The sequence below is a fragment of the Peromyscus leucopus genome, chromosome 1 (genome assembly GCF_004664715.2).
Source record: "Peromyscus leucopus breed LL Stock chromosome 1, UCI_PerLeu_2.1, whole genome shotgun sequence".
In the NCBI taxonomy this organism is placed as follows: domain Eukaryota; kingdom Metazoa; phylum Chordata; class Mammalia; order Rodentia; family Cricetidae; genus Peromyscus; species Peromyscus leucopus.
Genome location: NC_051063.1, coordinates 164,338,825 through 164,363,423, shown reverse-complemented (window position 1 = coordinate 164,363,423; position 24,599 = coordinate 164,338,825). Strand labels below are relative to the sequence as shown.

At 52.5% G+C, this 24,599-nt stretch overlaps 1 protein-coding gene across 1 annotated transcript; it reads left to right on the top strand.

The window, feature by feature from the left end:
- The first annotated feature begins 43 nt into the window (after positions 1 to 43).
- On the top strand, positions 44 to 24,567 carry Sirt2 (sirtuin 2). Its single transcript, XM_028859227.2, has 16 exons — positions 44 to 143; positions 906 to 952; positions 5,025 to 5,073; positions 5,303 to 5,416; positions 10,408 to 10,449; positions 10,547 to 10,653; positions 10,743 to 10,799; positions 12,151 to 12,219; positions 18,433 to 18,562; positions 21,145 to 21,204; positions 21,417 to 21,472; positions 21,577 to 21,653; positions 21,733 to 21,784; positions 23,522 to 23,592; positions 23,709 to 23,775; positions 23,867 to 24,567. Exons 1-16 carry the CDS (start codon positions 128 to 130, stop codon positions 24,020 to 24,022), a joined length of 1,170 nt encoding a protein of 389 aa, XP_028715060.1. The 5' UTR covers positions 44 to 127; the 3' UTR covers positions 24,023 to 24,567.
- The last annotated feature ends 32 nt before the right edge of the window (positions 24,568 to 24,599 follow it).

The window sequence follows — 24,599 nt, the reverse complement described above, 5'->3', positions numbered from 1 at the left end:
CGGTTGCGGGACTGCGTTGGCTGCTGGGAGTTGTAGTTCTGTATCCTTTCTCGGTCCCCTCTTGTTTCCGGTGCCGTCACGGGACAGAGCAGTCGGTGACAGCTCCGAGGGCCCCCACCCCGCTCCCATGGCCGAGCCGGACCGTGAGTCGGGGGCCCAGATGGGAGGGTCGGGCCGCGCCGGGGCCTGGCTTTGGGCTGCAGGCCCCGGGGCCCGAGGGCAGGTTCGGTGGGGTGGGAGAAAGGGGCTACGTGAAGGGAGTGGGATTTGGAGGGCCATTGCTAAGTGGTCGATATTGCTAGGTTGGTGGGTTTCTGGGCTGTGAGATTTTAAGGGTCCGTTTGCCAAGTTCTTAATGATCGCGTTTCTCGCACTTTGGTTGCTGAGGACCCTCGTTGCTAAGGACCAAAGTTGCCACGATCCTGGTTGCTAAGGTTGTCTGGTGTTAGGGGCAACTATGGGATGTTCGGGGACCCCTCCTGCCCCTTTCTATCTCATTCCTTCGGTTCCTGTGCCTCTCCTAAACCTCCCACCTCCACTGCATCTCCTCTCCCATACTCAACTCTCAGCAGAAGTATCCCTACTCGTATCTCCTGAAAAACTTCGCCCTCCCTCACGCTCCCCGCTGACACACACGCTACCATGCCCTGCCTAATTCTGAAACCTTCCTTCAGTCCTGTTTCGCCTGCTTTCTCCTCCTCAACGTTCCCCTCCTCGGCCTTTCCACCTCACACAGCCTTTCACTCTAAACTATGCCTTCCCCCATCTCTGACAGTTTTACTACCATCCCTGACTCCAGGATGATTAGGTTGGTGGGTCCTCTTGTTGCCCTCCACCACTGTGAACCCTTCATCCCCTTAACTATTCCCCCCACTGTAACCACGTCTGCTCCCCCTCCTCCCCAGCCTCTGACCCTCTGGAGACCCAGGCAGGGAAGGTGCAGGAGGCTCAGGTGAGATGGGGGAAGGAAAGGGTGGAGGGAAGGAGAGAGATGGATGTGGTCCACATTCCACACTGGGGGAGGTGGCAAGGGGAGACTTTTACCCGAGGGCCCTTGGCTTGTGGTCCTGATCCCTAACTCCGTGTGGGGATTAGTACAGCCTCCTGGGGAACGGTGGCTTCTGAGGACTGTCAAGGAAAAATGAACAGCCTCAACCACCGGTTGGTGGCCCTTCCATGTGGTCCTCTTTGCTGACTGTTACCCACCCCCCTTCCTCAATCCCTTCTGAACCTCATTTGTGCTGGGCCTGAAAGGGACAGTTTTCCAGTTTGATCCTCAAACTCACAGGTCTCATGGGGTGGGGGACATGACCTTATAGGGTTGATTTTAAAAGTAGCACAGAAGCTGGGTGTGATGTCATACATCTGTAATCCCAGTGCCTGAGAGGCTGGGGTAGGAAGATGGAGAATGACAGGCAGCTGGGCCATGTAGTGAGACTCTGTCTGGGGGGAGGCACTCCAGGAGTGCACAGAAAACTTTGTGGGAAGAGAAGATTATAGAAGGTTCTAGCCAAACTTTTCCTTGGAGGAACTCACAAGTCTATCTAGGAACAAGACCAAGATTTAGTCACAGTGTCATAAGTGAAGTGATTTCGACTTTTCTTAAATAAGACCAGATATGGTGTTTCATGCAGAGTGTGAAGACCTGAAGGGCAAGGAGGAGGAGTAAACGTTTTCAGTAATGGTTGCTGGGGTAGTCCTTTATTGATGCTCTGCCTGTACTTTGGTGTGCACGACCCCATTTACTCTCTCCAGCCTCCTGGTGAGTGAGCATCAGGCCCTTCATGGACACTTTACAGATGAGGAACTTGATGCAGTGTCCTTGGGTAGAGGGACAGGGAAGGGCTTGGAACCTGTAGGGAAAGATGCTGTGAGTCCAGTGGAGAGGTAGATGAACATCTGAAAGATGTTTGAAGACCCTGCCAATGCCTCTAGAGCCTCCAGAGACCGGGTTGTCCTCATGTACTAGACCAGTGGTTCTCAGTCTTCCTAATGCTGCGACTCTTTAATACAGTCTCTCATGCTGTGGTAACCCCCAACTCTAAAATTATTTTCATTGCTACTTTATAACTGTCATTTTGCTACTGTTATGAATTGTAATGTAAATATCTGATATGCAGCATATCTGATATTCGACCCATGTGGAAGGGTTGTTCAAACCCTGAAGGATCATGACCCGTAGGTTGAGAACCATTGTACTAGACAGTGCTTACAAGCACTGAATGCCAGCATGCCCATCGATATGAGATCACTCTTCAAAGGGAGACAGGTACAGAAGCTGTGGTCAACAGTACACCCATAAATGCCCAGCAGAGCTGTGCCAACCCTGCTGTGGGTCTCTAGTATCTTTCTTGTCTGGCTTCCAAAATAAGACTTAATGCCAGACCAAAGGTTTCAGTCAGAAGGGGTTCTCAGAGGCAAAGATGATGTGGGGGTGTCAATTGCAGCCTTATCCAGACAGAGCAACACTAGAAATAGCCCCAGTGGCCATCAGGAGAGGGAGTCAATGAACTATGGTTCATCATACAATGTGTTACTATGGAGCCACAATAAAGAATGAGGTGGGGGCTGGAAAGATGGCCTGGTGGTTAAGAATGTATACCGCTGTTCCAGAGGACCTGAGTTCCATTCCAAGAACCCGCATCAGGCAACTCACAAGTGACTCCAACTCCAGTTCCAGGGGATCTGACTCAATGAGGGCTTGCACACACATGCACAAACATACACATCTACACAGAATTAAATCTAAAAAAAAGAATAAGGTGGGTCTGTGAAACAATGTTTAGTACTGTGCTCTGACATGACCCGTTTCTGTAATATCAATGAGTAAAAACTCATGCAGCACATACAGCTGGAGTTACTTCTGTTTAATCATTATTTGATGTTGCTTGGCATTTGTTCATTGTGGGAAGTCTCAGGAGGCTGAAAATGCAGGATTATGAGTTGGAAGCTAGCTTGGGTGAGAAAGTAAGACCTGTCTCCAAAAAAAAAAAAAAAAAGCTTGTATAATCTCTTTTTTAATTTTTAAACTTTATTTGTTTGTTTTGTGGGTAGAATGCACATGCCACAGTGATGTGTGGTAATCTGAGGACATTTGTCCCCTCCTTCCACCATGTGGGACCTGGAATCAAACTCAGATTGTCAGGCTTAGTGGCAAGCACCTTTCCCTGGTGACCCTCTTGCCAGCTTGTGTATTTTTTTTTTTTTTTTTTTGAGACAGGGTTTCTCTGTATAGCTTTGTGCCTTTCCTTTCCTGGAACTCATTGTGTAGCCCAGGCTGGCCTCGAACTCACAGAGATCTGCCTGCCTCTGCCTCCCAAGTGCTGGGATTAAAGGTGTGTACCACCACTGCCCAGCCAGCTTGTGTAATTTTAAAACATCAGGAAAGAATCATTTTAGACTCGGTCGTGGTGGTGACACATCCCTATAATTCCAGCACCTAAGAAATAAAGAAAGTAGGTGGGCCAGGAGTTCCGGTCACTCTCAGATACATAACAGATTGGAGCCAACCTGGGCTAGTAGGACCCTGTCTCAAAACAGCAGTAACAATGAAAGAATCTTTTTAAAAACTAATTTGGAAAGGAGGTTTGGGGGCAGAGGAGGGAAGGGGTGGCCTGAGACTTTTGAGCAGTTAGTTGATTGAGTAGGTCAGACCCTGGCCTAGCACCCAGGCTGCATGTATTTAGTGGCAGAAGGTTCTAGAAGTCCTGTTACCTAGGCTGGGCATTAAGTGGTGACCGTAGATAAAGTCCCTACCCTTGGTTTGGCTGATATTATGGCACACGGTAGATGTTTGTGATTCAGGGGGCTTTAAAGAAAAGAGGGGTGGACGGCCCTAAATAGGCTACCATGGGGAATAGGAGGATCAGAAATGGAAACTGAGTCAAGGAAGCCAGAGCAGGACCCCAGGAGAGAGAACAGGCTGAACTTGGTAGAGCTCTGGGGTGGGGCGAGGGGGTCAGTGGAGGGAGATCGGGGTGGGGGTGCTGAGTGGGAACACTGGAAATTGGCATAAGGGCAGGGTGCGGTAGGGAAGTCAACTAAGGGACAGTGAGGCCACTTGGCGTGGGGACTGGGAGCAGGAGCTGGCTCCCGAAGATGCTAAGGCCACTCTGGAACATGGTTGGAGCAAAGTGGGGCCCCCTTGAGAGGCTCACATCTGGGGACAGAGAAGCACCGGTGCCTAGGCTGAAGCATAGCTGTGGCAGCAGCCCAGGGAAGTGGAGAGGAGCAGCCGAGATGCCGAGGGATTCATGCTCAGCCTCACAGCAAACTCTGAGCTGCATGTACAAGTTGAGGCCCACGCGCTCGAGGTCTAGCCCCGGCCGTGGTGGCTGCCTAGTGTTCAGGAAGCCTTGGCTTCGGGCCCTAGTGTCTTGTCAAGCTAGTTAGAATGTCGGACATGAGCTCCAACGTGACACCTGTAATCCCAGGATTGGGGAGGTGGAGACAAAAGGATTAGAAGTTCAAGGTCTGTGGACTTCATGGCAACTTTGAGGCCAGCCTGGGCTACATAAAACCCTGTTTCAGAAAGCAAGCTAGGTATGGTGGCACATGCCTTTAATGCAGAAAGAGGCAGAGGCAGGTGGGCCTCTGAGTTCAAGGGCATCGTAGTCTACATAGTGAGTTCTAGGCCAGTTAGGGACATATAGTGAGACCCTGTCCAGAGAAAAAAGATGGGAGCAAGCATGGTGGGCCATGCCTGTAAGCCCAGGAGGCAGAGGCAGGTGGATCTCTGGGAGTTCTGGGTCAGCATGGTCTACATAGCCAGTTCTAGGCCAGCTAGAGAGATCCCATTTCAAAAAAAGATAAGGCCTAGGAAGTCAGTCACATGAGGAGACCTAGGTCCCCTCCTATAGGCAACCTCTCCTAGAGCCCTCTACTGGCCCTCTACTTCTTCAGGCCACCTCCCAGTCAGAGCCCGACCTCTTTGAACCAGGGAACCAGGTGGCACCCCATCCCTTCCCCTCCCTTTCTCCCTAACCCCACTTCTTGGGCTTGGCCACCCCACCTGCCCCTTCCAGGATTCAGACTCGGACACTGAGGGAGGAGCTTCTGGCGGAGCGGCAGAGAGTAAGTGCCTTCCTGGAGGAGGGCTGGGAGGTGGTCTGGGTCTGGGGCTGTAGGGCAGCTAATAGGAGTGATACCTAAAGCATGTAATAATGGCCTTGGTACTGGAGGCTGCTGGTTGTGGGGGACACTGGGACTTTGCTGGGGGGAGGATTGTAGATTGCATGGTTGGGCAAGGCCTGGGGCCCTGGCTCGATGCCCACCTGGCACCTTCTCTCTTGTTGTTGGTCAGTGGACTTCCTGCGGAATTTATTCTCCCAGACCCTGGGCCTGGGCTCCCAGAAGGAGCGCCTGCTGGACGAGCTGAGCCTCGAAGGAGTGACCCGCTACATGCAGAGCGAGCGCTGTGAGTCCCCCACTGCCTGGCCACTTCTCCCACCCCTGGCCCACAGGGACTGCAGATTTGTCAGGTATGGGAAGCAAGAAAAGCTGCTGAGTATGGAGATACACACCTGTGGTCTCAACTCTGAGCAGGTATAAAAGGATCAGCTTTTCAAGGTTAGCTCCGGCTATATTGTGCATTTGAGGCTAACCTGAGCTACATGACAGCTTTTCTAAAATAAAAAATTGGAGGACGCCCAACTCTTGACATGTAGAGATGGCTTACTAGTTAAGAGCACTGGCTGCTTTCCCAAAAGACCTGGGTGGATTCTCAGGCCCCACCTGGTGGCTCCCACCCATCTGTAACTCCAGTTCCGGGGGATTTGCTTATAGCCACCATGGTGTCGATTATGTACCTGGTACACAAACACTCATGCAGGCCAAACACTCGTACACTTAAAAAGAAACTCAGCTCTTCAGGAAATTTAGGCAAGAGGATCATGAATTTGAGGGCAGCCTGAGCTACATAATAAGAGTGTTGACTGAAAGAGAGAGAGAGAGAGAGAGAGAGAGAGAGAGAGAGAGAGAGAGAGAGAGAGAGAGAGGAGAAGAGAAGGAAGAAAGGAAGAAAAGGAAGGAAGGAAAGACAGACAGACAAGAGCCTAGCCCAAAAAGGAGCACGCAGACTCTAAGCATTAAATGTGATGGAGTGAGGTGCTTGGACGTTGTTCTCAAGCCCCACAAGTCTGACAAGTTTGTCTGTGCCTGTGTGTGTGTGTGTCCGTGTGTGTGTCCACACAGGAGACCAGAGCTACTCCAGAGGGCACTTTTTCACAGAGAGCCAGGCCACACTGGCCCAGGCTGAGTCAAATGACTGCCCTGAACTCCGCCTCCTCTGAGTTCCCTGTCTGATTGGCGGCCTGAGTCATTGCTTATTTTTTGAGGGGTGGAACAAGTAGGTACTGAGGATGGAACCCAGGGCTCCCACATGCCAGGCAAGCGCTCTACCATCGGGCTGCAGCCCAGGCCTCTTTTTACCGTTGAAGTTTGAATGGGTATGAATTCACTCTACAGTCCCTGAAGGTTGATCCTCCCCTCTCAGCCTCCCAGATTAGCTGCGAATGTAGACCAGCACCACCAGGCCGAGACTAGAAGTGATGATCCCTCTGGGGTGACCCAGGGTGAGGCTAAGGAAGTTAGCAGGTGTGAATGTGCCCAACGGGCTGGCACACCTGCAGTCCAGCTACTCAGGAAGCTGGGGCAGGAGGGTCTGCATCCGAAGTTAGCCTGGGCTTCCTAAAAAAGAGAGAAGTAGAGAGTTAGGAGAGAGATACCTCAGTCCACAGAGTGCAGCCACACCAGCATGAGGACCTGGGTGTAATCCCCAGCACCCACATAGGAGCTCAGTGCTTGTAAGCCCAGGGCTGGGGAGACAGAAGCAAGAGGAGCCAAGCCAAACCCAGGTCCCAGGGAGAGACCTTGCCTTAAAAAGCATAATCGGATCTGCAAGATGGCCTTGCAAGGAAAGGCGCTTACCACCGAAGCTGACAACCTCAGCTGGTCCCTGGGACCCACATGGTAGAAGAGAAATGACTCTCAGAGGGTGTGCTCTGATTTCCACACATTTGCTGGGGCACACACGCAAATAAATGTGTGAAAAACCAACCAACCAAACAAACAAACAAACCAGGAGAATGGCTCCTGAGAAATACCACAGACACACCCCTCTCTCTCTCTCTCTCTCTCTCTCTCTCTCTCAAAAGAGGTAAATGATTAGAACAGGACCCTATCCCTTGAGAGCTGTGGATGTGCTTGCTATGATATTATTACAGGAAGCCTGTCTCAGATGTGCTGTTTAGAAGCCACCTAGCTGGGTCACTGTGAAATTTGTATTTCTTGTTGAGGGTGAGTCACCGAAGTCTGGGAAACCAGGCCCTCTCGGTCCTCAGTGGGAACAATGGCGCTTTGAGGGTCCTGAACAGCCCTTTGTTGAGGCCACCTTCTCCGGTTTCCCCTTCGACCAGCTGCTCATCTCCCTCCTTGGCAGCCAGGCTTGGCGGCTGAGCCTCCCTCTCTTGCCACAGGCTGGGCAGCCGCCTGCAGAGAGAACCCCAGCAGGTGGCTAGGGGCCCTTTGTCCTTCCATCTTCTTCCACTCAGGTCTGAGCGTCACTGGCCTGTAGGGAGAGGGACTTAGGATAAATAGTGATTAACCAGGCCTTGGCTGTGTGCCAGGCTCTGGCCTGAGGACTTCTCAAGCATCCTTGTACTGATTATCTCAGAAGAGCCAGGAGGTCCTTCTAGAAGTAAGCTGAACTGAAGAGGAAACCAAGGCACAGAAAGGTTGTGACTTGGTGTGACATCTGGGGAGTGTCACAGTCAGGACTTGATACCAAGGCCCTTGAAGCAAGGGTTTGCTCTATAGCTGTGGCTAGCTTTGACATGGGGCTATCTCAGTCTCCCAGGTATTACAGACACGTATTGCCACACACAGGAGTATCAGGCCCCTTGAATCTCAGTGCCCATGACCTCCAACCAGACCAGGGCCAGTGACGTCCTAAAAAAGCTGTGGCTAGGCCTAGGCTGTGGCTTTTTTTTTTTTTGTTTTGTTTTGTTGTTTTTAGAGACAGGGTTTCTCTGTGTAGCCCTGGCTGTCCTGGAACTCACTCTGTAGACCAGGCTGTCCTCGAACTCACAGAGTTCCACCTGCCTCTGCCTCCCAAGTGCTGGGATTAAAGGCGTGCACCACCACGCCCAGTTTAAACATTGTAAGTGTATGTGTATGTGTATGTGTGTGTGTGTGTGTGTGTGTGTGTGTGTGTGTGGTGTGTGTATTAGTGTAGGTGCATGTGTGTGCTTGGCAGAGGACCGTGTTCAGGAGTTCTCGTTCCACCATGACGTTTCTCAGAATCAAACTCAGGCCTGCAGCAGGCAAGTGCCTCTACCCTTTGAGCCATCCCACCAGCCCCTGTGGCAGGCTTTGACCTTTGTTCACACTTGTTGTCCCTTAAACAGAACACCCCAGGGGGGGCCCAATTCATGGGACAGCACACTTGTGTCTGTCCATCAGCTGACAGACAGATGCCAGGGCTCTGTGTCGCTGGGCTTCCTGCCAGCCAGCAGCTGAGGCAGCGACAAGGCTATGTCCGGCCAGCCGTGTGCTTGTGAATGGATTCGACCGTTTCAGGCCCATCTTCCTTTCTTCTTTGTTTTTCCAGTCAGGATTTCTCTGTGTAGCCCTGGCTGTCCTGGAACTCACTCTGTAGCCCAGGCTGCCCTTGAACTCACAGAGATCCTCCTGGCTCTGCCTCCCGAGTGCTGGGGTTAAAGGCGTGCACCACCATTGCCATCTTCTTTTCTAAGAACTATTAAAAACTGGGAGCAAAACCCTCATAAGAATACAAACCAGCCGGGTGGTGGTGGTGCACCCCTTTAATGCCAGCTCTTGAGAGGTAGAGGCAGGCGGATCTCTGAGTTCGAGGCCAGCCTGGTCTACAGAGTGAGTTCCAGGACAGTCAGGGCTACACAGTGAAAAATCTCACTTGAAAACCAAAACAAAAAAAGAATACAAACCATGGGTCTGAGGAAGTTTAATCCAGTTGAGGGGCTAGAGATGTGGCTGAGTTGGTAGAGTGCTTGTTTAGCATGCACAGAGCCCTGGGTTCGATCCCCTACACCGCACACAGAAACGGGGCATGGCCAGACATGGTGGCATGCATCTTTCATCCTAATGCTCAGGAGGCAGAGGCAGGTAGGTCACTGTGTTCAAAGACAGCCAGGCTCATAGTGAGACCCTGTCTCTGAGAGAGAAAAGAAAATCTGGGCATGGTGGTGCATGCCTGTAATCCCAGCACTTGGAGATGGAAGCAGGGGAATCAGAAGTTCAAGGTCATCCTTGGCTGCATAGTGAATTTAAAGCTTGCCTGAAATACATGAGATCCTGTCCAAAAACCAAAAGCAAACAAACAAAAAAGAGGTTATTTAGTGCAGCTGACTCCAAGGGGCAGACTCACTGGTGGCTTCTGTGTGAGCACAGCAGTGTGAAGGAAAGAGTAGAACATGCTGGAAATGGGTCATCTGAAAGTGAAGCCTATCATCCCAGCGCCTGGGAGGCTGAAGCAGGAGGCTCAGGATTCCAGACTACCTGCCTAGATAGGGAGACACTGTCTCAAAACCAAAGAAAATAACAGCAGGCGCGCTGGCACACACCATAGCCCCAACACCCAAGGGATGTGTGTACGGTGCCCTCAAGGGCCAGAGGCTGCCATGGAGCTGGAGTTAGTGGGTGCGGGGCACTGCCTGACCTGGGTGCGGGGCACTGCACTCGGGTCCCCTGGGAAAGCAGCAGGTGCTCCCAACCTCAGCCTTCTGTGCAGCCCTCCTCTTTCTGTTGCTCGTCTTGTACTGGAGACAGGGTCTCCCTTCCTGGCCCTGGCTGCTGGAACTCACTGTGTAAACCAGGGTCTCACAGAGATCTGCCTGCCTCTGCCTCCCCGGTGCTGGGACGGCAGTGTGCACCCACATGCCGGCTCCTTACCTCAGATTTTAAAGAGAGAGAGAGATTTAAAGCCAGCTATGATGGCATGCAGTTTTAATCACAGCGTTTGGGAGGCAGAGGCAGGCAAATCTCTGTAAGTTCAGGGCCAGCCTGATCTACATAGCCAGTGCTAAGCCAGTCAGGGCTACACATTGAGACTTTGTCTCAAAAAAAGAAAATTATTTAAAAATAATTTTTAAGTCACACACTATTGTGTCCTGAAGGTAAGCTGTCACCAGGGTTTGGTTTGGGTTGATTTTCAGTTCTCAGGATGGAACTGGAGCCTCAGACTAGCCAGCTCTGTAGTGCTGAGCGGGCTGCAGCATTCTCCCCAGACTTCACCTACTGTCCTCCACTCCTCTGCTGTCCCTTCTGGTTGGCTGTGTTCCCCGTAATGTGGGGCTGCCAACACGGTCCTCCCCACCTGCAATATGAGTGGGAGGAGAAACCCTGTCACACGATAGAAACTCTCTCTTCCAGGTCGCAGGGTCATCTGTTTGGTGGGAGCCGGAATCTCCACATGTAAGTGCCCTCCTTCCAGCCACTCCGGGGTGTGGGAGCCCTGGGAGGGTTTGTGCTTATATGGGGCTAGAACCTCTAACTGAGTGCTCCTCCCTAGCTGCGGGTATCCCTGACTTCCGCTCCCCATCCACTGGCCTCTATGCGAACCTGGAGAAGTACCGCCTTCCTTACCCGGAAGCCATCTTTGAGATCAGTTACTTCAAGGTACGCAGCTGAGATGAGATAAGGGGGCAGTTCCTACCTCCAGGCCTTACCTTACCTGGCATGTGGCCCTCTGCTTCTATCTCCTACAGAAACATCCAGAACCCTTCTTTGCCCTTGCCAAGGAGCTCTACCCCGGGCAGTTCAAGGTGAGGTCTTTTTCTGCAGGGGAGATTGGGACAAGCAGATGTGGGAAGGAGGATCCTTATAGACCAGCGTTGTATGATTATTAAGAATCCAGGCTCTGGAACCAGCAAGGTGGCTCAGTGGGTAAAGGTGCTTGCCACCAACCCTGACGACCTGAGTTCAATCCCCGGAACCGACATGACTGAAGGAGAGAACTGACTCCCACATGTTATTCTCTGACTTCCACATATGCATTGTGGCAAGTGCACCCCTCCCATATAAATATGGAAATAAATAAATACTATTTAGGGGGAGGGGCATAAATTCTGGCCAGATGTGGTAGTGCATGCCTGTAACTGTAGCATTTGGGAGGCAGAGATGGGAAACTTTCAAATGCAAGGTCAGCCTAGACCACATAGACCTTGTCTCAAAAGTAAAAGAAAAAAAAGATTAAAAACCTAAAAAGGTGGGAGAGATGGAGAGATGTGTTTAAGAGCATGTGCTCTTGTAGAGAACCAGCACCCATGTGGGACCCCAGCTCCAGGGAGTCCGACCCCTCAGTGGGCACTGGGACTCACCTGCATATACCCACGCAGACCCCCCCCAGTAACTAAAAATGATAAAATATTTCCTAAAAGAGAGGAAGGCCTGGTGTGGTGGTGCACACCCTTAGTCCAAGTGCTTGGTGGCCTGGAGCATCCACATGGCAATTTACAGCTGTCTGGAACTCCAGTTCCAGAAAGTCCGACACCTTCCCACCGACACATGCAGGCAAAACACCAATCAATGCACATAAAAGAAAGAAATCGATTTTTTAAATCCCTGGGCCAGCTGGTGGTGTTGCACGCCTTTAATCCCAGCACTCGGGAGACAGAGGCAGGCGGATCTCTGAGTTCGAGGGCAGCCTGGGCTACAGAGCTGGTTTTGGGACAGCCAAGCCTATACAAAACAAAGCAAAACACCTGTCTTGAAAAACAAACTGAATAAATACTAAACAATTTTAAGAAATTAAAGGAGAGGAGGAGGAATGGATTGCCGCCTGCCCGGCCCGGCCTCCTTTCTGGCCCTCACCTCTTTACTTTGTGGTTCTGAGCCTCAGTTTCCCCACCTGTGAGACAAAGCTGCTGAGAGTCTCAGAGAGGGCTGAGGCCGGAGCCTGGCTATGACCCTAACTGTGCAGTTCTCCGATTGGCGATGCCAGCAAGCCACCACTCTGCCTCGGATGGTCTCCTCGTCATCGGTGACAGGGAGAGTGCCGTGCTCATCCTCACTGGGCAGGGATGGCCCCGGGATAGAATAGGTGTGTGATTGGCGTCGTCCCTGGCCCATGGACGACCCGTGGACATGGCCATCAGTGTTGTTACTCTCCTCCAGCCGACCATCTGCCACTACTTCATCCGCCTGCTGAAGGAGAAAGGGATGCTGCTGCGCTGCTACACGCAGGTGGGTGGACCGGGGGGTGGGGGTGTGTGTGCTGGTGCGTCGTCGGCTGGGTGGGTCTTGGAGCCCTCAGTCAGAGCCGGGGTCACACAGGCAGGCACAGGGCCAGCGCTTAGCTAACTGTAGTGAGTCATCTTCAGTGAGCCACTCTTCTTAGCCTCAGTTTCCCCTTTATAAAAATGGGCCAGAAACTGGGCAAGTTGGTACTTATGGACATGGAGACAGAAGGAGCAGAAATTCAAGGTCATCCTTGGCTACAAAGTGAGTTTGAGGCCAGCCTTCGGGATGTGAGGCCTCGTCTCTAAATTAATTGATCAGTCAATTAATTCATTAAAATATAAACTAATACATAAAAGAATTTTTTAAAAGAATTTTTCAATAAAAAAGCCAAAACAGCTTCAGGCCGTCTGAGGTCTATTGTGAAGTGACAGTCCATTCCCATCAGGTCACCCCATGCATACTGCAAAAGGATTCTGTCTGAGGGGACACCGTCCATCCCACAGCCAGCCATGCCAAGTCCGCAAACTGGGACAGTTTTCTAACGTGCAAAAAAAAAAAAGGTGTGCTTTTTATGACTTGCATAGTTCCGAGCCTGGCCTTGAACACAGTGGCTAATAGGACGCTGTGGCCACACCGGAGTATTCGGAAGGGTGCTCAAGCTGCTGGTAGCCAGAAGGAAGAAAAAGTGTGTGCCTCTACCTCTGTCTCATCCATGTGTTGACGTTCAAACTGCTCTGCGGCAGTCTACATATGTGCTATAAATTACACCTCAGAACACAAGCTGGCTGAGCATGGTAGCACACACCTGTAATTCCAGCACTTGGCATGCTGAGTTCAAGCCCAACATCATGAGTTCAAGGCCAGCCTAGGCTACATAGTGAATTCAAGGCCAGATTTGTTCCAGAGCCAAACCTTACCCCCATCCCCGCCAAAAAAAATTAAAAAGGAAAAACAGAACTCCAAAACTTACAGAAGAGTTAATGCTTGAATACAAAGAGGTATTGTTTTCTTCAGGCAATCTGATGAGGTACCTGCAAAGTCAGAAATGGCCACCAGGGGGAGGATGAATTCTTTTGGGGCCAGATGGCTGGAGGCCCTAGTTGGGGAAGGGACAGCTCAGCCCTCAGGTGCTGCCCAAGCCCAGGACACTCCCGATTCAGCCCCATTCACAGAACAGGGCCCAGGCCTGATGCTGACACAGAACAGGGCCCAGGCCTGATGCTGACACAGAACAGGGCCCAGGCCTGATGCTGACACAGAACAGGGCCCAGGCCTGATGCTGACACAGAACAGGGCCCAGGCCTGATGCTGACACAGAACAGGGCCCAGGCCTGATGCTGACACAGAACAGGGCCCAGGCCTGATGCTGACACAGAACAGGGCCCAGGCCTGATGCTGACACAGAACAGGGCCCAGGCCTGATGCTGACACAGAACAGGCCCAGGCCTGATGCTGACACAGAACAGGGCCCAGGCCTGATGCTGACACAGAACAGGCCCAGGCCTGATGCTGACACAGAACAGGGCCCAGGCCTGATGCTGACACAGAACAGGGCCCAGGCCTGATGCTGACAGCCTCCTTAAAGCCCCACACTCCCTGCATGCGTTTGTTTGCTAGCTTCGGTGACAGCAGATGTCCACCCGGTGCTGAGCACTGCCCCCCTGTCACACTCTCATGTGTGACACATGAAGGAGGGGCGAGTCACAGACCTCGGGTGTCAGATGGAACCAGGCCTCTGAGTTACACAGGAGGCCAGTCAGGTCTGTGTGAGCGGATGCTGGTGTGCACAGAGTAGGCATGGAAGCCTCACCCAGAGGGTGGCATTGAAGCAAAGCCCTGAGAACTGAGAGGGAAGGAATCTTCAGGCAGAGCTCACTATGGGTGTGTGTGGGGACAGGGACAGGGAGCCACAGAGAGCAGACAGGAAGCTGCCATGTTTGTCCAGCCAAAGTGGATGGGAGACGGACCTTTGGTGAGGGCCATTGAGGAAGAACAGCAGGAAGACTAGGCATCTCGTTAGAAGATGAAGCCTGGATGCTGGGGTGTTCCTCGTCTGAGTACCTCCTGTGCTTTCCTGAGACTGTTGGAAGGGAGGTGTCTGGGAGATGGCATTCTGCCTTGAGACCCTGGGAGAGAGCTACGTAGAGGGTGGGGGGCGGTTGGACATGGACCTGGGCTGAGCAGAGAGGCAATAGCTGGAGAAGCAGCAGATGGGTATTGACTCAGCAGACGGAGTGAAAAACTGAGGCCTCCGACAAAGCCAGCTGGGAGTGACAGCTGCCAAGTGCCCTGAGTGCTGGCATGTTCAGATTTCACCAGAAGGCCAGCACAGGCGTGCTCAGTGTGAAATGTGCAGGTATCTGACAACTACCTGCAGTTTTTATTTTATTTGTATATATTTTGTTTTGTTTTTTTTTTTGAGACCGGGTTTCTCTGTGTAGCTTTGCGCCTTTCCTGGAACTCTCTCTGTAGCCCAGGCTGGCCTCGAACTCAGAGATCCGCCTGGCTCTGCCTCCTGAGTGCTGGGATTAAAGGCGTGCGCCACCACCACCCCACTACCTGCAGTATTTTTTTAAGCTTTAATTTAGTTGGTGTGTGTGTGTGTGTGTGTGTGTGTGTGGGTGTGTGTGTGTTTCCAAGTATGCACACACATGTGCAGGCATGGCACATAAAAAGTTTGGAGGTCCCAGGACAACTTGCAGTCAACTCTCTCCTTCTGTCACATGGGTTCCAGGGGTAGAACTCAGATCATCAGATTATCTGCTGACCCATCTCACTGACCCCACACATACACTTTTTTTTTTAATTTTTTAAATTACACTTATGATATTCATTACTTACACTCATGATATTAATCACATTTGTGGTATTCATAGATTACATTTGCAGTATTCATTCAATTATATATATATTTTTTAATTTTAAATGTCAAATGTCATTTCTTGAAGGGGGTAGGAGGTCTTACATACAGGCTTACAGCACAATGGGAGAACCCCATAGGGCAGAAGTTCACTACTGATGTTTTACAATCTTGCATCTAAGCTCTTAATGCCCATTATTCAGGATACACAGACAAGGAACTTCCCTTAAGCATTCAGGAGGGTGGAACCTGACAGGGAATTAGCATTGGGAGGATATCAAGGTCAAGGTCAGCAAGCAACAGTTACCCAAAACGGGGGCAAGGGCCCTGCAGGTCCCCCTTTTATTAAAAAATGAGCTTCTGACTTGGGTTGCGTGGGACGTCAGCAGGTCACCTTACCCGTCGTGGAGACCCCTGCCCAGGCCACCACACATACACTTTTTTTTTTTTTTTTTTGGTTTTTCGAGACAGGGTTTCTCTGTGTAGCTTTGCGCCTTTCCTGGAGCTCACTTGGTAGCCCAGGCTGGCCTCAAACTCACAGAGATCTGCCTGGCTCTGCCTCCCAAGTGCTGGGATTAAAGGCGTGCGCCACCAACACCCGGCAACACACATACACTTTTAAGAGGGTTTATTTTTATTTTATGTGTGTCTGTGTATCATGTGCATGCAGTGCCCACAGTGGCCAGGAGAGGGCGTTAACAGGTGGTGTGAGCTGCTGTGTAGGTGCTGGGAACCCAGCCTGGGTCTTCCGTGAGAACAAGCAGCACTCTCAACTGCTGAGCCATCCCTCCAGCCCCCACACAGGGATTTTTGAGTGACTTATGTAAAACATCTCGCTGTGGAAAAGAATGTTCACCTGCCCACTCTGTGCCGTCTTTCTCTTGGGCACTCGGCCCTCCTCCTCCTCCTCCTCCTCTGTCACTGTTTTTTGAGTCACTGACCCGCCTTCTCAAGCACAGCAGCTTTGCTTCTGCGTTGTGCCAACGCAGCATCTCTGATGCTGTGTGCTGCTATTTCCAGCTCAGGACACAGGAACCCATTCACACATTCAGACAGTTGTCGTGATCACTCAAGCCACTGTGGTCCCCACAGAGTGACGGCTGCAGATCTTTCTAATTGAATGTTGAAATTCACAATACAGAGGTTCTCTTCAAGCTCCTTTTCCCACTCAGCCCCTTTTCTGGGCCCCTTCTACGCACACTACACAGCAGCCCCATGCTTTTTACAAGCTGAAGGTTAATCTTTTTTCCTTTTTTTCCCCCATGGGTCTGGGGTGGGGGTGGTGTGTGCAGTGATGCTAGGCCCCAGGGCTTCCTGCATGCATGGGGGAAGGGGGCGGGGGGGGGGGGCCGGCCGGGGGGCAGGGAGGATTGCTCTGCCACTGAGCCACGCCCCAGTCCCTCACTGGGGGATTCTAGGCAGGGGCTCTACCACTGAGCCACACCCCAGCCCCTCACTGGGGGATTCTAGGCAGGGGCTCTACCACTGAGCCACACCCCAGTCCCTCACTGGGGGATTCTAGGCAAATGTTTTACTGCTGAGCCATGAGCCCAGGCAGGCCTTGACCTTGCCATCCTTCCGCCTCACCTCCGCCTGTAGCTGAGGTTACAGACTTGCGCCAGCCCAGCTTTGCTCTGTTGGCATTGGGTAGAGGCAGCTGTCCTGCCACGTCATCACGAGGGGAAACCGTGCAGACTTACCCAGGCAGGTCCTGGGTCACTTAGCTGTGATGTGCAGTAGGGTAGATGTATCTGAGGCAACTTCAACTCACAACCGGTTCATCAGGACATAGGCACATCTGTGTGGATAGGAGCCAACCCAGTCTGAGGTTTCAGGCATCTCCTATGATCCTGAACCATGTCTCCCGCAGATACAGGATGTGGTAGTTCCCTAGACCCTTGTTTAGCCCTGTGAATATGTGTAATGACTCTCTAGACTTTGCATATGTGTAATGACTCTCTAGACTTTGCATATGTGTAATGGCTCTCTAGACTTTGCATATGTGTAATGGCTCTCTAGACTTTGCATATGTGTAATGACTCTCTAGACTTTGCATATGTGTAATGACTCTCTAGACTTTGCATATGTGTAATGGCTCTCTAGACTTTGCATATGTGTAATGGCTCTCTAGACTTTGCATATGTGTAATGGCTCTCTAGACTTTGCATATGTGTAATGGCTCTCTAGACTTTGCATATGTGTAATGGCTCTCTAGACTTTGCATATGTGTAATGGCTCTCTAGACTGCATATGTGTAATGGCTCTCTAGACTGCATATGTGTAATGGCTCTCTAGACTGAGTCATTTACAGCTCTGAGGCGGGGTCTGTGACGTGAGGCCGGGTGTCGTGGTGAATCCCTGTAATCCCAGCACTCTAGAGGAAGGGTCTCAAAAAACATAACTCCTCCCAAAGAAATAAATAAGGCATTCTTTTATTTATTAATTTAAAAAATTATTACATTTACTTAGTGTGTGTGTAGAGTTCAGAGGACAACGTGGGGAGGTATTTCCTCCTACCATGTGGTTTCCAGGGGTCAGAATCAGGTTGGCAGGTTGGTGGCGGGTGCCATCACCTGCTGAGGCATCTTGTCAGCCCTTTACTGGGGTTTTTCAAGCGGCTCACTCTTGCCGCCCAGGCTGGGACTCACTGTGTAGTGTAGGCTAGCCTCAAGCTTGTAGCAATCTGGGATTATTGGCATGATCCACCATGCCTGGCTTTATTTATTGTTTATTTCAGTTTTGTTGTTGTTGTTTTGTTTTTCAAGACAGGGTTTCTCTGTGCAGCCCTGGCTGTCCTGGAACTCGCTCTGTAGACCAGGCTGGCCTTGAACTCAGAGATCCGCCTGCCTCTGCCTCCCGAGTGCTGGGATTAAAGGTGTGCTCCACTATGCCCGACCTTATTTCAGTTTTTGAGGCAGGGTCTTCCCATGTAGCCCTGGCTGGTTTAAACTTACAGCAGTCCTCCTGCCTCAGTCTACAAGTCAGGGATCAAGCAGCCACCTTCACTCCCGGCTTGATTCATTTTATTATATTAATGCCTGGCCAGAGCTGTTGGGCACAAGCTGTGCAGGTGCCCCCCACCCCCACCCCAGGAACAGTTATTTTGTCTCTGAAAAATAGAAACAATGACCCAGGTTACAGAATGATGTCCCGTGGGGCTGATGATGGCATGGACCTGGCTGCATAGACCTTTGAGCCTAGGCAGCCCTGTAGTCCTGGCTGTTAACCCTTCGGTGGCCCCCGGAAGAGTGGGCACTTGGCACACACATCCTCCCCGCACCCCTGTCCCCTGCAGTCCCACTCCTCGGAGCCCACGAGGGCTGACTGTCCTGCCCTCCCTCTGTCTCCCGCTCCAGAACATAGACACTCTGGAGCGAGTGGCGGGGCTGGAGCCCGAGGACCTGGTGGAGGCCCACGGCACCTTCTACACCTCCCACTGCGTCAGCTCCAGCTGCCGCCAAGAATACACGCTGAGCTGGATGAAAGGTGAGCCTGGGATCACCATGAGGCCAAGCCTCCCACTCCTTGCCCGTGCCATAGCCAGGTCTCCACGTGCTTTGGCACCAGTGTGGACCTGTTCACTTTTTCACTCTTGCTGGTTAGTCGGTGAGTTGGTTGGTTTCCTTTGAGACTAGGTTTCCCTGTGTAGCCCAGGCTAGCCTTGAACTTGCACTTCTGCCTCAGTTTCCCTAGTGCTGAGATTGCAGGCATGTACCACCACACTCAGCTCTCTTGCTCTTTACAGCAGCTGTAGACGCCCCAAGGAGTCAAGGTGGTGACAAGTCATGGCTCCCTCACCACCTCTCTGCCAGGCTGTCATACACACGAACTACGACTCACTCACAGTGGCCACAGAGCCACTGAAGTCATGAGCACCGGCTCTGTGACCTCTGAGGTGTTTCACCATTTTACATGAGAGTCCTTCCGTGAAGGCAAACACCGCTGTGTTCTGAGGTCAGCATGGAGCGAGGGGGCTCTCTGTGTCCAGTATGGTGCCCGATGCTCCAGTGTCCACTGAGCACTAGAAACCAGCCTAGTGAACCAAAGAACCAGTTCTCTGCTACCATGTGGGTCCCAGGAATCGAACTCAAGCTGCCAGGCTTGAAGATGGCACCTTACCTTCTGAACCACCTTGCTGACCCAGGACATTTTAATTTTTCTTTTTCTTTTCTTTCTTTCTTTTTATTTTTTAAAGACGGGGTCTCTAATTTCATTAAATTTTTGTTGATTTAAATTGTAGGTGCTATACCAGGCGCCATGGTATATCTATTGTTTGGGAGATAGAGGCAGGAGGATCAGGAGTTCAGGGCTAGCCTTGGCTACATAGCAAGTTCCAGTGCAGGCTGGGCTACATGAGAAAAAATAAAAATAAGAAAAAACAATAAATTTTCTAAGTTCCATGTAGCCCGGACTCCCATAGTAGACAGTGCGAGAGGAATGTGTAGAGAGCAGCCGGGCGCAGTGCCGGTCAGTGATGAGTGTGGAAGAACTCACGGCGGCCTCGCCACTGCCGCTGTCCCCGTCCATGGAAGGACAGGGACACGGCCAGTCCCCCGCCCTCAGTGCCAGCCCCAGCCTGCTTCTGGCAGCCATTGTGCCGAGCCTGGGGCTGCCGTGTGGCTGTGCTGGGAAGCTATATTCTTTATGCTGACTTCACAAAGCCCTCGTGTCCCCTGAGATCAGGACAGCTGTGGCCTTTCTGACAGAACGCCAGCCAGCTGCCCCCGGGCTGAGGGTGCCGAGCAGCCCGAGTGTGCACAGCTGGGGGTTCCGGACAATGGACATCACCCCGTCCTTATGTCTCTGTGGAGCTGCATCGACCCCCACAGAACAGCGTGGTGTTTGTGCAGAAGTACCCTGCATGGTGGTGGTTAAAGCCGCACTCTGTGCGCGGCTAGATGAGCGGCTGACAGCTGAGTTCCAGTTCTGCAGGCTGCAAGTGACAGGCGTGCTTTCGAGCCCCTGCTCCGTGAACAATAAGGAGTGTGACTGCCCTACGGGTAGTATTAGAGGAGTCTGTCACAGAGGCGGGGGGCGCAGATGGGCTTGAGGTTGGCTCCATCCCACGATTATCTGTATGTCCTCTCCTGACCCAGGGCAAATAGGACTGTCCTCAAGACCGAGTGGAAGGGCTTGACCCCCATTCCACAGATGGGGGTCTGGTGGAGCCCAGGGGTAGGTGGATTTGCTCCTGTGTTTACCCTCTCCTTCACTAGCTGTAGGCAGTGGTGCTGGAGCCACCCCCTGGAAGCCTGGAGATGAAGGGGCAGCTCTCTAAGAAGGGAGCACTTCTCTAATAAGCCGGAAGGACCCCCAGGAGATTCCTTAGTGGTGAGGTGTGCTGTTTGTTTTGTGGTGATGGGACTTGGACTCAAGTGCTCTACCACTGAGCCACACCCCAGACCCTCACTGGGTGATTCTAGACAGGGGCTCCACCACAGAGCCACACCCCAGCCCCTCACTGGGGGATTCTAGACAGGGGCTCCACCACAGAGCCACACCCCAGCCCCTCACTGGGGGATTCTAGGCAGGGGCTCTACCACTGAGCCACACCCCCAGCCCCTCACTGGGGGACTCTAGGCTGGGGCTCTACCACTGAGCCACACCCCCAGCCCCTCACTGGGGGATTCTAGGCAGGGGCTCCACCACTGAGCCACGCCCCCAGTCAGATTTGTGTGTTTGCATGTGTATGTGTGTGGGTATATACACCACAGCATGCCTGTGGGTGTCAGAGGACAGTCTGCAGGACTTGTTCCTCTCCTTTTAGCGTGTGGGTTCCGGGGCTCGAACTCAGGTCATCAGGCTTGGCAGCAGCATATGCGTTTACACACTGAGTTGCTTCCTTGCCCCAGGTCTTGGTTTTGAGACATGGTCTTGCTGTGTAGCCAAGGCTGGCCATGAACTCACAGTCCTCCTCCTGAATTCTCCCAAAAGCAGGTTTAGTGGTGTGCACCTCTGCCACCTGCCTGGGGTGCATTTATGTTGACAGTAGGGAGGGACAGAAGAAAGATGGCTGCTGCAGCCTTGGGAGGCCTCACGCCTCTTCCTCCCCCCCTCTTCCCACCCAGAGAAGATCTTCTCAGAAGCAACCCCCAAGTGCGAGAAATGTCAGAGTGTGGTGAAGCCTGGTGAGCCTCAGGGCCTGGGGTGGGGGGACTGGAGCTGGGGCCCTCTCCCCCACTGTCCTCCTCACCCCACCTCTGGCCACCTCTGCTGCATGGCCCACCCCTCCTGTCCTACAGAGGGTGGGTATTGGTCTGCCCCCTCAGGCCTCAGTTGATTCCTGCCTGTTCTAGCTCTGTCTCCTCTGTCCTCTCTCCTGTCCCTGATTCTACCTCAGATATCGTGTTCTTCGGTGAGAATCTTCCGCCACGCTTCTTCTCCTGCATGCAGTCAGTAAGTGTCCACCCTGGGCTTGGCCCACATGGGCTGCGAGCTGGAGGGAGGTGGGCACAAAGGCAGAGCAGTGGGGTCCAAGTCCCTGCGGCTACTCCCCACAGGACTTCTCGAAGGTGGACCTCCTCATCATCATGGGCACCTCCCTGCAGGTGCAGCCCTTCGCCTCCCTCATCAGCAAGTAGGTTGAGGGGCAGGACTGGGGGTCGGCTGGGGACAGGGAACAAGGGCAGATCCTGAATCCAGCTCCCCATTCCCAGGGCACCACTGTCTACCCCACGCCTGCTCATCAACAAGGAGAAGACGGGCCAGGTGAGTCTGTCTCAACTTCCCTCCCTCTCTGCTCACTGGGGGGGGGGGTTCACCCCTCCCGCAGGAGGGTGAGACAGGTCTCAGTGTGTCCCACCTAGAGAGCATCGTGCTTTAGACTTGCCAGTTCAGGCTGGAGAATAGGGGCGTCAGAGCCTGGGCCAACCTGACCGTGCAGGCCTCTCTGTCACTCTGGATTCCTCTGAGCAAATGACAGAACCACACCTTGAACCTGCTGAAGCCTGAGTCTTCCTGGGACCCAGGAGACCAGTGTAGGGCTGACTGTGCCACAGGGCTCCAGCCATTACCATTCTAGTACCTTCTCACAATCTGGGGACTCTCCAGTCCTCATAGGAAGTGGCAGATAGTTTGCATGGAGCACACACATCCTCATGGACATCCTCGTGGAGACGCTCCGGTCCCTCATATGAAGTGGTAGATTGCATGGAGCACACACATCCTCCTGGAGATGCTCCGGTCCCTCATATGAAGTGGTAGATTGCATGGAGCACACACATCCTCCTGGAGATGCTAAGTGTGTCTACTTGACGTGTGGTGCGACACAGTGTGAACTCTGGAGATAGTTATTGAAACAGTGAGACAGACTCTCGTGTGGCCTGTCCTCTCAAACTGTGTAATTACAGATGGCCTTGAACCCCTAATCTTCTTGCCTCTGCCTTTCAAATTCTGGGGTTACAGGCCTGTGCCACCACACCTGGCTGTGTTATTTGTTTGGAGGAGCTTTTTGTTGTTGTTTGTGGTTTGTTTGTTTGTTTTTCACGACAGGATTTCTCTGTGTAGCCTTGGCTATCCTGGATCTCACTCTGTAGACCAGGCTGGCCTCAGACTTACAGAGATCCACCTGGCTCTGCCTCCCGAGTGCTGGGATTAAAGGCGTGCGCCCCCACCTGGCAACTGCTTAGAAGTTTAAATGTCACCATGTCCCCCTCACCAGCCACTGCTGACAATACTAAAAGTGTGGGGGGGGGGTGTCTGTGGATGGAAGGCTCTGGAAAAAATCTCAGGTAAAATGGTAACACCCTCCCAAACAGACTCTGATTACACGTCTGTGACAAATCTCAGCTGACAGGAGACACTGGGGACAGGACACGTGACATGACACAGGAATGCATGGTGGCATGCGTTTGCAGTCCCATGCTGGAGAGGCCACGATTGGTGGATACCTGGACTCACTGGACAGACAGTCTCACCAATTTCCAGTTCCAGGCCAACTGAGAAACCTTGTCTCAAAAGGAATATGTTTGGGTTGGGGATATGGCTCAGTGGCAGAGTGTTTGCCTGGCATACACAGAGCCCTGGGTTCAAGCCTCAGCACTATCAGAAAAAAAAATGGTTTTGGACGGGAGAGATGGCTCAGTGGTTAAGAACACTTTCTGTTCTTCCAGAAACCCAAGTGAAGCTCCCAGCACCCATATCACAACTACCTCTAACTCCAGCTCCTGGGGATCTCACACACACACACCCCCACAGACACAGACACACACATACTTACTACATACACTTAAGAAATAAAAATAAGCCGGGTGGTGGTGGCGCACGCCTTTAATCCCAGCACTCAGGAGGCAGAGGCAGGCAAATCTCTGTCAGTTCGAGGCCAGCCTGGGCTACAAAGCGAGTGCCGGGACAGCCAGGGCTACACAGAGAGACCCTGTCTGGAAAATAAATACAAGCCAGTCTGGTGGCTCCAGGGCTGGGCTCTTAGCCATTCTCTCCCCACAGACAGATCCCTTCCTGGGCATGATGATGGGCTTGGGAGGCGGCATGGATTTTGACTCCAAGAAAGCTTACAGGTGAGGTCTGGGCCTGGGGGGCCGGAAGGAGCTTGGGAAGAGCAAGCTGAGGAGGGAGAGAAGACAGAAGCCTGGCCAGGCCTCAGCCTGTTCTCTAACTCCTGCTCACACTGCAGGGATGTGGCCTGGCTAGGTGACTGTGACCAAGGCTGCCTGGCCCTCGCTGACCTCCTCGGATGGAAGGTGAGGAGCTAGGTCACCTCAGCCCACCCTGAGCCCAGCCCTATAGGGTGTTATGGTAACCTCTGACTTGTATGAACTTTGCCCCCTGCAGAAGGAACTGGAAGACCTTGTCCGGAGGGAGCATGCCAGCATAGATGCTCAGTCAGGGTCACAGGCCCCGAACCCCAGCACTGGCACCTCCCCTAGAAAGTCCCCACCTCCAGCCAAGGAGGCGGCCAGGACCGAAGAGAAAGAGAAGCGCCCCTGACCACTGCCTCCCGAGCAGGACAGAGGAGCCCCAGCCAGCTCTGGCCCCTCTAACACGAGCTGCTGTGGGTTCGTTCAGTGGATCCTTCATTCTCTTAACCACTTTCTTCAAACCAGGGGCCCCAACTCAATCCCAGAAAATTCTAATATCCCTGAGGGCTGAGGGCTGCACAGCCCATCCCACAGCCTCTAACCACCGAGGGCAGGAAGAGACCTCCCCTAACTTCTAACAACTCCCAGAGATCAGGTTACCCCCAAACTGCTAACTGCCAGAACAAGGCATTTCTCCATTCTTCTCAGGGGGCCGTGTCTAAATCAAATTAACCTACCCCACAGAAGGGCTGGACTTCTGTGGTGATGTAGAACTGCACCCAGGGGTTAGAATCTGTGGGGTCTCTAAGCCTGAAGGCCCCCCAATTCTCTGCCTCCAACAGACAAAGTGGGTGCTGGCCTCCCTTTCCTAGGGACCCTCTTGCCAGCCAGTGGGGGATGAGCAGGAGACTTGCTTATTGGAAACAAATTAAAAACCAGAACAAAGCAACTAACCATGAGCTGTGTGGCCTCTGCTTCTTTTAGTG

Excerpts from the sequence above, each read along its gene's own strand:
- Sirt2 (XM_028859227.2), top strand. Across the intron at positions 21,205-21,416 it reads TCAGAGTGTGGTGAAGCCTG|ATATCGTGTTCTTCGGTGAG; the intron begins GTGAGCCTCAGG and ends ATTCTACCTCAG. Across the intron at positions 21,654-21,732 it reads TTCGCCTCCCTCATCAGCAA|GGCACCACTGTCTACCCCAC; the intron begins GTAGGTTGAGGG and ends CCCCATTCCCAG.